We start from the raw sequence: 13,203 nt of genomic DNA on the forward strand, positions 1-13,203 counted from the left end.
CATATTTCAGATTCCCCCGTTGGGTGCGAGCAACTTTGATGATGTCATCTCTTAGTGATGTCTTCCGCAGAGTAACAATGATGACTCTTGGCCCTTTGTTTCTTTGCTCCCGAGGACCGATTCTGTAAACTTGGTCCACTTTCGGCACTTTGTTTGGAGGGTTGATACCCAAAATCGTTGATAGCACTGTTGGAAAGTTGGCGTCTTCGCAGTTTACTGCTTCTTCAAGCCCTACAATGCGGATGTTATTTCGCCTGTGGTAGCGTTGGGATTCGAGTTGCCTCTCCATCGATTCATTTTTAACCTCTTGTATTTCCCTCCGGCATGCTTCTTCAATTTCTATCTCATTTGACATCTCTGTCAAGGCCTTGTCGATGTTGTTTTCGATCACTTTGACTGACAGTATATTATCTGTCACCGAATTCTCCACTGACGTGATTCGCTCGGATTGTGCAGCGACCGCTTTCATGACTTCCTCCAATTTAGCATCGATGCGATCGAATTTATCTTCGACGTTTGCTTTGAGCTCCTCCATCTGTGTAATCTGTTCTTTCATCAGGATAGACAGTGTGTTGAAATCGGCTGGTGCGGTTGTACTGCTTGTTTCAATTGGTGATATAGGTGCAGTGACGGTGACGGTGGATTTTTTTGCTATTAGTATCATCTTATCCAGATCGGCTGCTCTAACTTTCACGGAGCTTGTACCTGTCACTTCTGTTATGTTGGCATCTATTGACTCTCTGTCGGGGACCGTAGTCGATGGTCCCGGTGTATTTTCCTCTTCATTCTCCACGTCGGGGCTTTTCGCCAACGGCAGTTTACCCGCGTCGGCTGGAACGTGTCTCTTTGAGCGAGTATCTTTCTGCGACCCTGGAGTTACCGTATCTTGTTTCTTTCCCTGATTTCCTTTATTCTTACTCATGTTGTCTTTTGATATAGCTAGTAGAAGGTCTTATCAATACATACAATGTGGTCTAATCTCTTTTGATATTGTCCAAATAATGTTTTTAAACGAAATTAACGTTGGTGGGAGCGGAGCAGTTGCCAATTGCGTGTGCTACATATTACGCTAAACCGGAAGTCCAATTCATTTTAAGGCTAAAATCATTGTCACTATTAATTTAGCTAAACATGATACATACATATAAATGTAATTCTCTCAAAGACACACATGTCACCATAAATCATTACTCGTTTGTGCCAAAGTAAACCCACAAAGCTTACATTCACATTAGTTATTTCCATTTCAGTGTATAAAGATTACATTTCATCATTTGACTTATTCAATTTATTCACATATGATTCCTTAAAGTCTTAAACCATTTTTTAATACTAATATAAGCTAGTTGCAAGTTCTCTTTCATTAATCCTGTGAGTCTGGCTATAAACCACTTCAAATTTAATATCATTCTGTTCCTCTCATTGAACACATCATTTCAGTGATAATTGTAGTTTAATCAAAATTATATTTCATCTAGACAATTGCCTTTTAAAGTGTTTTCAATATTCTCAATCCATATCAAATCCTCCCACTGTCTGTGTCTTTGTTTATCAGAAAAGTTAACTTCTCACACCTCTGTGAGCCACAACTGCTAACATGTGTGTGTGTATTTGGCTTCTAATCTATCAATTCACTTTTCCAAAGTAGAAAGGCTTTCTTTTGACATCTATTTTACTAGCTTCTTCTTGGGCGATTTCCTTGTCTGTCTGTTCTTTGCTCCAAAGCCTGATAAATCACACTCTAATGTGATCAGACCTGTTCCTTTGTGTTTGTTCCTTTGAAGATGACTTAGGTGGGGCGGTTAGGTGGTCGAGCGGAGATTGCGTTCGTCACCAGCCCCGGAGCTGTGAGCTTGGTTCGCCTGTTCGAATCCAGCTCACAGCTCCGGGGTTGTCACCAGCTTGGCTGGCCGTCTGCACTGATACAATTGGCTGTATCAGAGGGTGGGAGAAGCTGGCGGGGTGGGTCCGGGTCGTTGTAAACAGCGACTCCTACAGTTCGGTCGGGGCGCCTGCTAAGCGCGGATTGGACGTGAGGGGGATAGTGTGGTCCTCCCACACGCTACGCCCTCTCAATGAGAATCCGCGCTGCCAGGTGAAAAGAAGCGGTGATTGGCTGGACGTGTGTCGGAGGAAGCACGTGGTAGCCTCCACTCTCCCAAATGATCTGACTGTGGGGGGTAAAGCGCAGCGACCAGGAAGGGACTGGGAATTGGCATACGACTAACATTGGGATGGGAGAAAATCGGAGGAAAAATGGAGGGGGAAAAAGACAAAAAAAAAAAAAAAAAAGAAGATGACTTAGGTGTCTTTATGTAAAGTTGGTCTCTGTTGAGACATCCCTGCTTGCATGATACCTATTTACACACAGACAACTGGTCCCTGTAATGATTTACTAGTTAAGTCACCTGAGGATTTAATCTAAAACCTTTATCTTGAGTTCCAAAATAGGGAGTTAATATAATTAATAAGAATAAGTATAATTTAACAGGCAAATTATACTACAGCAGCTTTTGATCTCATTGATCATGAACTGCTGCTTACAAAACTAGCTGATTATGGTTTCAAACACTCAGCTACTAACTGGATGAAAAGTTATTTATTCATGAGACAACAATGTGTCCTGTTTAATGGAACTTTATCAAGCGTTAAAACGCTACAATGTGGCATTCCTCAAGGAAGTTGCCTTGGACCATTAATATATTCAATATTTGTAAATGATATGCGACATAGTTTTAAAAATGCAAGCAGTTCCATTCATGCAGATGACACAACAATATATGCTTCGGCAAGCACTGCCAAAGACCTCAGCAGTCTTCTTCAAAGCGAGTTAATGCAGATTTCTGGATGGGTCACGGTAAATAAGCTGAAACTAAATGCATCCAAAACAAAATGTCTAATTATTTGTTCAAAGCATGCTCAGAGAGAGAATCACAGATTAAATATTTCTTTGCAGGGTGCAGATATTGAACAAGTTAAGGAGGCCAGATTGCTTGGAGTTATAATATATGCGTTTATAATATAATAATATTATATTATATTATCTATTATATATAATAGATGAAACACTCTCTTGGTCAACTCACATTAACACATTCAGGGCCATTGGGATGCGTCTAATATCACTCAAGAGGACCAGCAAATGTAAACAGACTTGGGGCTGTTTGTAGAGCTAAATCTATACTTTATAGTATTGCTATCTGTCCATTCTCAATCGAGACCATAAACCGTCCCTTCAAAATGGCTTAAAGAAAAAAAAAATCATCAATACGCTCTCATTTTATAGCGCCGTGAATATAAGCGTTATAAGGGATTCCGGCTAGGATATTTCCTGGAAGGCAAGATAAAGGGCTAATAGCTACTAACGTTATATCCAATGGCATTTCCGTTATACAGATGCTACAGTTAAAACTCAAACTGCATATGATCTGCACGATCCTCAAGCATGTATGCATGAAAGGGGGGGGGGGGGGGGGGCACACGCTGTTTCTTATTATTGATTACCAATAACCGTGTTCGTCTAAGTAGCCACATAGATACGATCGTATCGTATCGTATCATAACAAGGCTCGATAGGGCTGTAATTTACATAAAAAAGATCTTACCATGAGCCGGTTGGATCCCCCGGAGCATTTCCCCATTATCAATCGCCATCTGGTAGATCGATATGTCCATTGGCTGATGATAAATCCCCTTATTGCATAGTGAAATCCACGATCCAAAACGTAATCCAAGCTACAGGATGCACATCCAGAATCCAGCTAACTGAAAACTCCATTGAAAGTCAAAAAAAAATAATGCTCCGTTCAGCCACAGGGCACAATGATTATCGCGACAGCGCCCCTAAGAGGATCTGGCCGGTATTGCACTTTGGCGAATTCAAAGAGTAGGGTACATCTGCAGTGCAGCTCGACGACCTTGAATAGGTTATTAAAATGGAATAAAAGCCAAAACAACTTGCCACGGATATATCCGTGCTTCTGTCCACAACGGGTGGAATCGAAACACGTTTATATCCGTTGTTCGTCCCCATTGTGTTAACAATATTGTAACAAAAATGAGCAGAAGTATTTCAATTATTAGACGGAATGCCTATTTTTTTACTGACACAGCTACGAAGCAAGTTACTAGTTTTGTCACATCTGGACTACTGTCCAGCACTCTGGTCAAATGCATCCAAACAAGACTTAAATAAAATACAGCTTACTCAAAATAGAGCTGCAAGACTTGCATTGCATAGCTCAATTAGAAACAGTGTTGAAAAAACGCACAAGGAATTGTCATGGATGAGAGTCAATGAGAGACTAGTGTGTAGTCTTATTTAGTTTATGAGAAATATTTATACTTTACATAAACCTGTGTGGCTCTTTTTGCAGCTGGTGCTTATTAGTGATGGTCATGGCTATGGCACTAGACAATCCTTGAGGGGTTGGTTCGCCCTGCCAAGACACAGAACTGAAGCCTTAAAGAAAACTGTAATGTACAGGGCAATGTCCTACTGGAATAGACTCCCACAATATTTGGTTTCAATTACCAGTAAGGTGGGATTCAAGAGGAGACTAAGAGTGGCTGTAATGCAGAAAGATATTGATTTTGGTTGGGTCTAATCTGTGTCTAATGAATGCACTGGCGTAACTCTCTCTCTAGGTGTGCCGGGGACAGATTTGTGGGCGTGGCGAGTGACGTCGCTGGGGGGGGTTAGGGCCCCCCCCCCCCCCCCTGTCTACCTCGATTTTTTTTTAATACCAGGGGTGCAATACCGCATTTTCCCAGGCGGTGGCGCCATTTCTCCATGTAAACGACACAGCTCATACATACAGAATTACATTGCATTCAGAGATCTCCAGGGTTCAAACAACCAAAAAACAATTATCTTCCTCTAAACCAGTAGGAACGCCTTTCATCTCTGATGGCTCCCATTGTGAAATGTATTTACAATACAAGGATGTTACAATACTTCCATTGAATATGACAACAACAACAACAACAACAACAAAAGCTATGGTATGTCATAAATGTATAGATGTAGCAGTACTGTCTATCTGTATGTCATGTGTGTCATATGAAGCCAGACCAGCACTCTCAGGTTCAAAATTTAATGGCAGCCCCCCCTCTCTACCTAGATTTTTTTTTAAATACCAGGGGTGCAATACCGCATTTTTTGTATCTTTTTTGTATCACAAACAGTACTGTATTTGCAAATCTGGTATGTCATAAATGTATAGATGTAGCAGTACTGTCTATCTGTATGTCATGTATGTCCTGATTAATTGAAAATGGGGGACCCTGATACAGTACAGCTCAATACATACAATTGTTAAGGGGATGCAGACCAGAGAAAGACTTTCGTCTTGTTTACATCAGGGTCCCCCATTTTCAATTCATGACTGAGCTGTACTATACTGTACCCATTCTGCAATATGTTAATAAAGTGTTCAATCAATCAATCACTTGGCCCCAGAACCTGGATAAACACTTAGATTCCCAAAAGTAGTGATAGACTGTAGCCTGTAGGTACCCAGGTCTGTTTGACATTTCGAACATATTTAAAGGAGATATTGTCTGAACGGCCCATTTTGTTAGTTCTTCTTCTCGCAGACGCAGATTCAGCTGTTGTTGTGATGAGTCGTCATGACGTAGCAGGGGGTGTACAGGCACGTTGCCAGATCGGTTGGTTTTCCACATAATTTTAAAGCCTGTTTACGGTGTATTTTAACTGGGTTTTCGGCTGAAATACATATGAAATCTGGCACATCTTTGAACGCCGTTATAACAGAGTGCTGAGAATGAACGCACTTTTGAACTCCCAAGTGCTCCTAACTGCAAGCCCAGATAAGTACTCGCTATTTGCATATCAATAGCGCCGGTTGTATTTAACACACCTGACGACCGGCGCTATTGATATGCAAATAGCGAGTGCACTCAGTTGATTTCAGGAACGCACCACACACACACACACACTGCTGGTGTCGTCACTGCTGCTGGTTTAGCTCTAGATAAGGGCAAGAATGCGACCCCCATCTACTCCTCTTTGCATAATAGTAGGACAGGTAGTCAGAAGGGGGGGGGACATAACTGCATTCTGAAAAAATGGGGGGGACCCATTCCAATGTCCCCCGTGCCAAATACGCCCCTGAATGAATGGGTTCTTGTATTGGGTTATGTGTTGATTTGGAATGTCTTTGTCTAGTGGTTATGAGTATTAGAGTATTAGTGTATGGAATGTCATGCTGTTTTTGAGCACGTTTTAGTTTTCTCTGAGATGTCTCTGTTTGTTGTTTTATTGATATTTGTTGTTTTATTGATATTTGGCATACATATTTGTTTGTATCTCTGATTTTGATTGGTTATATAATTGTTTGTATATTTTATTGGTGTTTTATTGATATTTGTTTTGTTTTTATGTTGTTTTATTGATTATTCTTGTTTAATTTTTATATGTTTGTATCCAGACCCCAGGAAGAATAGTCGCTGCTGAGGCAGTGACTAATGGGAAAATAAAGAAATAAACGTTAAGTGACCTGTGTCTAATACTCTTCTCCCTCGCCCTCCTCCCCTTCCACGCTATCGGCTCCCACCTCCTCGTAATCCTTCTCGAGAGCTGCCATGTCCTCTCTGGCCTCAGAGAACTCTCCCTCCTCCATGCCCTCACCCACATACCAGTGCACAAACGCCCGCTTGGCATACATGAGGTCAAACTTGTGGTCAAGCCGAGCCCAGGCCTCAGCAATAGCTGTGGTGTTGCTCAACATGCACACAGCCCTCTGGACCTTGGCCAGGTCTCCACCAGGGACTACGGTGGGGGGCTGGTAGTTGATGCCGACCTTGAAACCAGTAGGGCACCAGTCAACAAACTGGATGGTGCGTTTGGTTTTAATGGCGGCAATGGCAGAGTTGACGTCTTTGGGCACCACATCACCACGGTACAGAAGGCAGCAGGCCATGTACTTGCCGTGGCGAGGGTCACATTTCACCATCTGGTTGGCCGGCTCAAAGCAGGCGTTGGTAATTTCAGACACTGTGAGCTGCTCGTGGTAAGCCTTCTCAGCTGAGATGAATGGGGCATAGGAAACCATAGGGAAATGGATACGAGGATATGGCACCAAATTGGTCTGGAACTCTGTCAGATCAACATTGAGAGCACCATCAAAACGAAGGGAGGCAGTAATTGAGGACACAATTTGGCTAATAAGCCTATTGACGTTGGTGTAGGAGGGACTCTCAATGTCAAGGTTCCTACGGCAGATATCATAGATGGCCTCATTATCGACCATGAAAGCACAGTCAGAGTGCTCTAGGGTGGCGTGTGTGCTCAGGATGGAGTTGTAAGGGTCCACCACAGCGGTGGAGAACTGGGGAGCTGGGTAGATGGCGAACTCCAGCTTGGACTTCTTGCCATAGTCAACAGACAGGCGCTCCATCAACAGGGAGGTGAAACCAGAGCCGCTACCACCTCCAAAGCTGTGGAAGACCAGGAAGCCCTGAAGGCCAGTGCACCGGTCAGCCTGAGGAGAAAGAGGGGAACACTGGTCAATAAAACCATTTTCACATTTAGATATATCAATTAGATATTATTCATCTCTGCTGTGGTACTCACCAATTTACGCATCCTGTCCATGACCAAGTCAATGGTCTCTTTGCCAATGGTGTAGTGTCCACGGGCGTAGTTGTTGGCAGCATCCTCCTTGCCAGTGATCAGCTGCTCAGGGTGGAACAACTGGCGGTAGGTTCCACTGCGGACCTCATCTGAGGGGAAAGATCAAGTATCAAGTTAAATGAGAGCTAATGAAAGCATTTGAGTACAATACCTGTATGTTTATCACATTTTAAAAAGGAGCTTACCGATGACAGTTGGCTCCAGATCTACAAACACAGCCCTGGGGACGTGTTTGCCAGCTCCTGTCTCACTGAAGAAGGTGTTGTAAGAATCATCTCCTCCTCCGATGGTCTTGTCGCTGGGCATCTGTCCGTCCGGCTGGATGCCATGTTCCAGGCAGTAGAGCTCCCAGCAGGCATTGCCGATCTGGACACCAGCCTGACCAACGTGGACTGAGATACATTCACGCTGGAATAAAACGAGATATTTTAATTGTTTTGTAAAACTATTGTTACAAGTTACAAGAACAAAAACCAAATTCCAACTGTGTCAATTTAAACTACCTCAATTACTACCCTTTAACTACTACCCTTTAGTAACAAACAAGTAAACTAATTACCACTCCCCCTCCTTCGGTTTGGGCTGGGTAGCGATTATTTTAACTACCAAAGTAGTTCATCTCATCATTGTCCCGTGAGCCAGTAAATTTGTTTGTTCCAAGATACATTTCTTTGGTATAATCACAATCCAAAATGTAACAACGCCTCTGATTGACTCACACGCACATGACTCAGCAAAGTAAGGTATCGTTTTGGCATCTGTATCGTACATTTTCAAAACGATACCAAGCCTTAATATGCATCTCCGTTTAATAACCATCTAGTGTGAACCCAGATGTTCCAGTGTGCTTTTTTTTGTTATCCCCTGCAATCTATTGTTTTCTATTATGATGTATTGTGCGTCAGCAATGCTCATGTGGACAGAATGTCCTGGTATTGGTTAGCTGAACCTCTTGGCAGATATTAATAGCAAGGTGCTGCCAACAAAGCTCTCGATGAACAACCCGGTGGTGCTTGTTCCATGTTTTTGGAACAAACATGCTGAGATAAAAACTCCTTTGTTCACTCTTTTAAAAGGATCCATCCATTTGACATGCATCGGACACAAGTATTTTTTTTTTGGGTCAAATCTAAGCAACCAAATATTGAAATTGGGGCCAAAGGTGTCCATGGTCTAGCCATAGTCAACAGTCCCTCATCTTTAAACCAGTGCTAGTCACTAGTGTCATTGATCTCCTTGTCTTTACGCTCTTGTCACCTATGACTCTGTGGGAAAATTAACAACAAAGTTAAAAGTAGTGGTGCACCAGTGTTTCCCACAGGATTTTGTGAGACTGTGGTGGGTGAACCTCGGACCCTCTAGGGGGTTGTTCCAATCTGGTGCACTTTGAGAGCAAAATAAAGAGACTAGATCTATGATGAACTTTGTGTTCAAAACACAAAATCGACTAGACTAGTGCTTCCCAATCCTCTCCTCGAAGCACCCCAGCCGCCCAATGTATTTGTTAAATTCCACCACCAGCACACCTTATTCAACTTAACTAACCCTTTATTAGTTGAATCAGGTGTGCTGGTGGTGGAATTTAACAAATACATGGAACGGCTGGGGTGCCTCGAGGAGCGGTTTGGGAACCACTGAGCATACATTTGAGCCATCAAAGAAATTAAGCAAAAGTGGTTAGCTGTGTTGAACTTGTTTATTTTTTAGAAAATAAAATTATATACTGGATTACTATTACGACTACTACCACTGCCAATACTACTGATACATCCCTATTGGCAAACTTTATATTTAAAAAAAAAAAAAAGTATACATTTTTTTTGGTTCATTATAAAACTGTGGCGGGCCTAATTAGACTGGTCGCCAGTCTAGGTAAATAATGGGAAACACTGGGTGCACGACATATCGGCGACCGGTATCGTTCCGATGTCAAAATATAATATCTGCGGTTTCTCCACTAGGGGCGCTGGGGCGCCGACCGCCCTGGTAATGAGATAGGAGAAGAAGATTTTTTTTTTCTTTTTTTTTTAGAGCCCTAGAAATAAAATAAACATGTTTAAAATGAATAATATTTACTCATTTTAAGTATGTTTGTGTTTCCAATACACAATATAAGGTTAGGCTTAGTTAGGCTTAGTTACTCTTCAAAGTTGGTTAAGGTTAGAGTTTGTCTTAGACTTAGAGCATGACGGCAAGTTCTTTCGACGGTTAAGCTTAGGCACTCTTTCAAAGTTGGTTAAGGTTAGAGTTTGTCTTAGAGCAGGGCGATAGAACGCCAGGTAGTTTGCAGGCTGTTCGACGCGGAAATGGGCAAAGACACAACTCATCACAGTACTTGTGTTGTGGTGCCTAACTTGGCTAACAAGAAGCTATATGGCTAGCTGGATGCAGTCTGGACAGTGGATATACATCAACAGTCTGGGACTGTGGGACAGTGGACATATACACTTTATCAAGCCCTCCTGGACCACGTTTCAACTAAACAAAGTAGGTTGCGGTCTCTCTCTCTCTCTCTCTCTCTCTCTCTCTCTCTCTCTCTCTCTCTCTCTCTCTCTCTCTCTCTCTCTCTCTCTCTCTCTCTCTCTCGCTCTCTCTCTCTCTCTCTCTCTCTCTCTCAATCTCTCTCTCTCGCTTTCTCTCTTTCGCTCTCTCAACACAGCGTGTTGTTGTTGAACTATAACATTTAATTTCGCCGCAGGTGATGCATAATGGATGAATGAATGAATGGTAACTTGTTTAAAATGACAAGATATACATATGTGTTCATTATTGGATTGATCAGAGAGAGAGTGGAGTTTCTTTTGGATTTTAAAGAAGTGGATTATGGCTTGTTCAATATCTCGCCCAGTCTATGTTTGAATGAATGAATGAATGAAAACTTTATTTAACAGATTGCAGAATGGGTACAATACAGTACGGCTCAATACATACAATTGTTAAGGGGATGCAGACCAGAGAAAGAGGTTTGTCTGGTTTACATCAGGGTCCCCCATTTTCAATTCATATCGATAGTTTAATAGCTAGCCTTGGCTCGTTTAACAATATGCAAAATATGTGTACAGCCCTGTACTCATACTGAAGTTATTCTTGGTATATACTACACATACTACTAGGTCTGATTGTGTAACGAATCGATTCCACGTAGCACTGTGTGTGAGTGAGAGATAGAGAGAGAAGGAGAGATAGAGGGGGATACTAATTAATTCCATGCTGATAGGATGATAAGAGTCAGTGTATGCGCGTTCGTGTGAGGGAGTCGGATTCTGGCAGGGAGTCTGAATTCGGCACAACACACCCTATACATCCCAACCCCAATTCACACCCTCATCCACCACCACACTTCCCAGGCAACACTGATGTAATCATCCTCACCACTATCATCTGAGTCATCATCCCATGTAGCCCTATCCTCGGTTTCCTTAGAAACATTTGCAGTTTTGGCATTGACAAAGATCTGTACATGGCAGTTTTGCAGACACACATGAACATCTTCCTCTCACATTTTCCTTGTTTGCAACCGCAGTGGACTACCTGCAACATACTATCAGGGGCCGGATTTGTAGTCATCCAGGTCACCGTTAACTCCCCATCCTCGACGTGCCACCCATTGCCAACGGGAGAAGAGGCACACATAGCTGCTTGGTCACTTGCCCTTTTGCAGTGTTGGTACAATGCGTCACTTGTCGGGGGCATAGAGAGTTCTGGCAAAGCCGATGATGCCATACAGAATGGTTCATATCTTGCATCAGTCACATTCTTAGCTGATGGCTGGCCATACAGGTGGCACACATATTTGCTAAGAAGACCATTAAATTTAGACTGCAGGGTAATTCACATTTCCCCCTCCTCCCACACTGTGCAACATCCTGATGTGCAATATCCACAGTGCAATTACCCACCCACTACCGTCTGACACTGATAGTTATTTGTGTAGTGTATTGCTATTCTGTATTGTTGTTCATTTGTATATTGTACAGGACTGTAACATTGTATAGCATTTAATGTTTCTGTATAGGATTTTATGTTTCTCTTTTATTACTTGTGATAATATTACCGCACCTTAGGTTTGAGTCCCAAATCTCGTTGTATGCAAATATAATGACAATAAAGTACAATCTAATCTAATCAGGGTGACCCATTTTCAATTAATCGTGACATTCATGACATACACGACACATATATATCACGACATTTATGACACAAATCGATCTCTAAACAATAGGGATGCCCCGATCGATCGGCCATCGATCGTTATCGGCCGATATTCAGTATAAATATGCGATCGGTGATCGGTGATAATGTTTTATTTTCACCGATCGTATCCCGCTGAGTTCTGTCTCAGACACCGGTGGTGCAGCGTCTGCTCTCGAGTCCAGCCCCTCCCGCACGCATGTAAACACGGGTCTAGTCTAGTGAGACACGGGAGGACGGCATGTCGGCGTCTCCCTGAGCTAACGTTAGCTTAGCTACCGTTACAAAATGACCCAGTCAACTATTCACTTTTAGTTTAATACATGATGAGGCATTGTCTAACAGAACAGTATCTAGCCGGCCAGCTACCGATAGCTCCTGACATCAACAAACACTCTAGCAAGTATAGTAGGTAGGTATGATACCTGTTAGCTGTTAGCTCACGTTAGCGCAAGTTAGTTCACTGTTAAAAACTAAATGTCCCATTGAACTAAATAATTCACTGAGGCGTTGTATTAACGTTATATATCCGGCTAGCAGTAGCTACAGATAGCTCCTGATATCAATGTCTTATAACACTGATTCGATGCGTATTCGAGCTGAGGGCTTGCTGAGCACAGTTAAGTAACGTTATACTAATAGGGTCCAGGTGCAGCGCCGGAGAATCCTGGCCGTAGCTCGAGGCTACTCGAGTATAGGTCCAGCTGCAGCTCCGGAGAATCCTGGCTGTAGCTGGAGGCTACTAGAGTACACACAGACAGTGGAGCTTGTTGCGTGGTGGCGATGTCTCGCAGATAATACAAGTACAAGTCTAATTATAATATATATATTTTATAAAAAAAAAAAAATTATATAAAATACATTTTAATTTCTTTTAATCAAAAACGATCGGTATCGGATCGGTATCAACCGATATGGCTCACGACGATCGGTGATCGGTATCGGTGGCAAAAAACGTGATCGGGGCATCCCTACTAAACAATGTTTGTATGTCTCTGTAATGGTGGTTCTGGCCTGGTAGGTTAAGCCACCGTTCGACGCAGTTTCTTTATCTATCCCACCGTCAGTGGCGAATATTCATGGGAGCCAAGGGAAGCCAAGCTTCCCCAAAAATATAAACAATAAAAAAAAATAAAAAAAATTTAAAGGGGAACTATTTTACTATTTCTTTCACTATTTGGGCACTACACAATTCCTGTGAGTCTATGGAACACCTCTGTCATTTTTTTTTCTAAAAAAATTCATTGTTTTGTATTTCTAATTAAGTACTCAAAAACAGAATTTTTTTTACCTCAAGATCTTAAGCCGTTTTGAGGCTGGGCTCCAACCAGTGTGGCCTGGTGCCAACTGCCACA

General features: G+C 42.4%; 1 protein-coding gene across 1 annotated transcript; it reads right to left on the reverse strand.

The window, feature by feature from the left end:
• Nucleotides 1-6,527: 6,527 nt before the first annotated feature.
• LOC311235966 (tubulin alpha-1C chain-like) lies at nucleotides 6,528-8,059 on the reverse strand (the record flags this gene model as incomplete). Its single annotated transcript, XM_084323511.1, has 3 exons — nucleotides 7,843-8,059; nucleotides 7,598-7,746; nucleotides 6,528-7,505 (listed from the first exon to the last, which is right to left on the reverse strand). Exons 1-3 carry the CDS (start codon nucleotides 7,961-7,963, stop codon nucleotides 6,528-6,530), a joined length of 1,248 nt encoding a protein of 415 aa, XP_084179637.1. The 5' UTR covers nucleotides 7,964-8,059.
• Between the last annotated feature and the right edge of the window lie 5,144 nt (nucleotides 8,060-13,203).

This window comes from Notolepis coatsorum (genome assembly GCF_963971535.1).
Source record: "Notolepis coatsorum genome assembly, chromosome: 10".
Lineage (NCBI taxonomy): Eukaryota > Metazoa > Chordata > Actinopteri > Aulopiformes > Paralepididae > Notolepis > Notolepis coatsorum.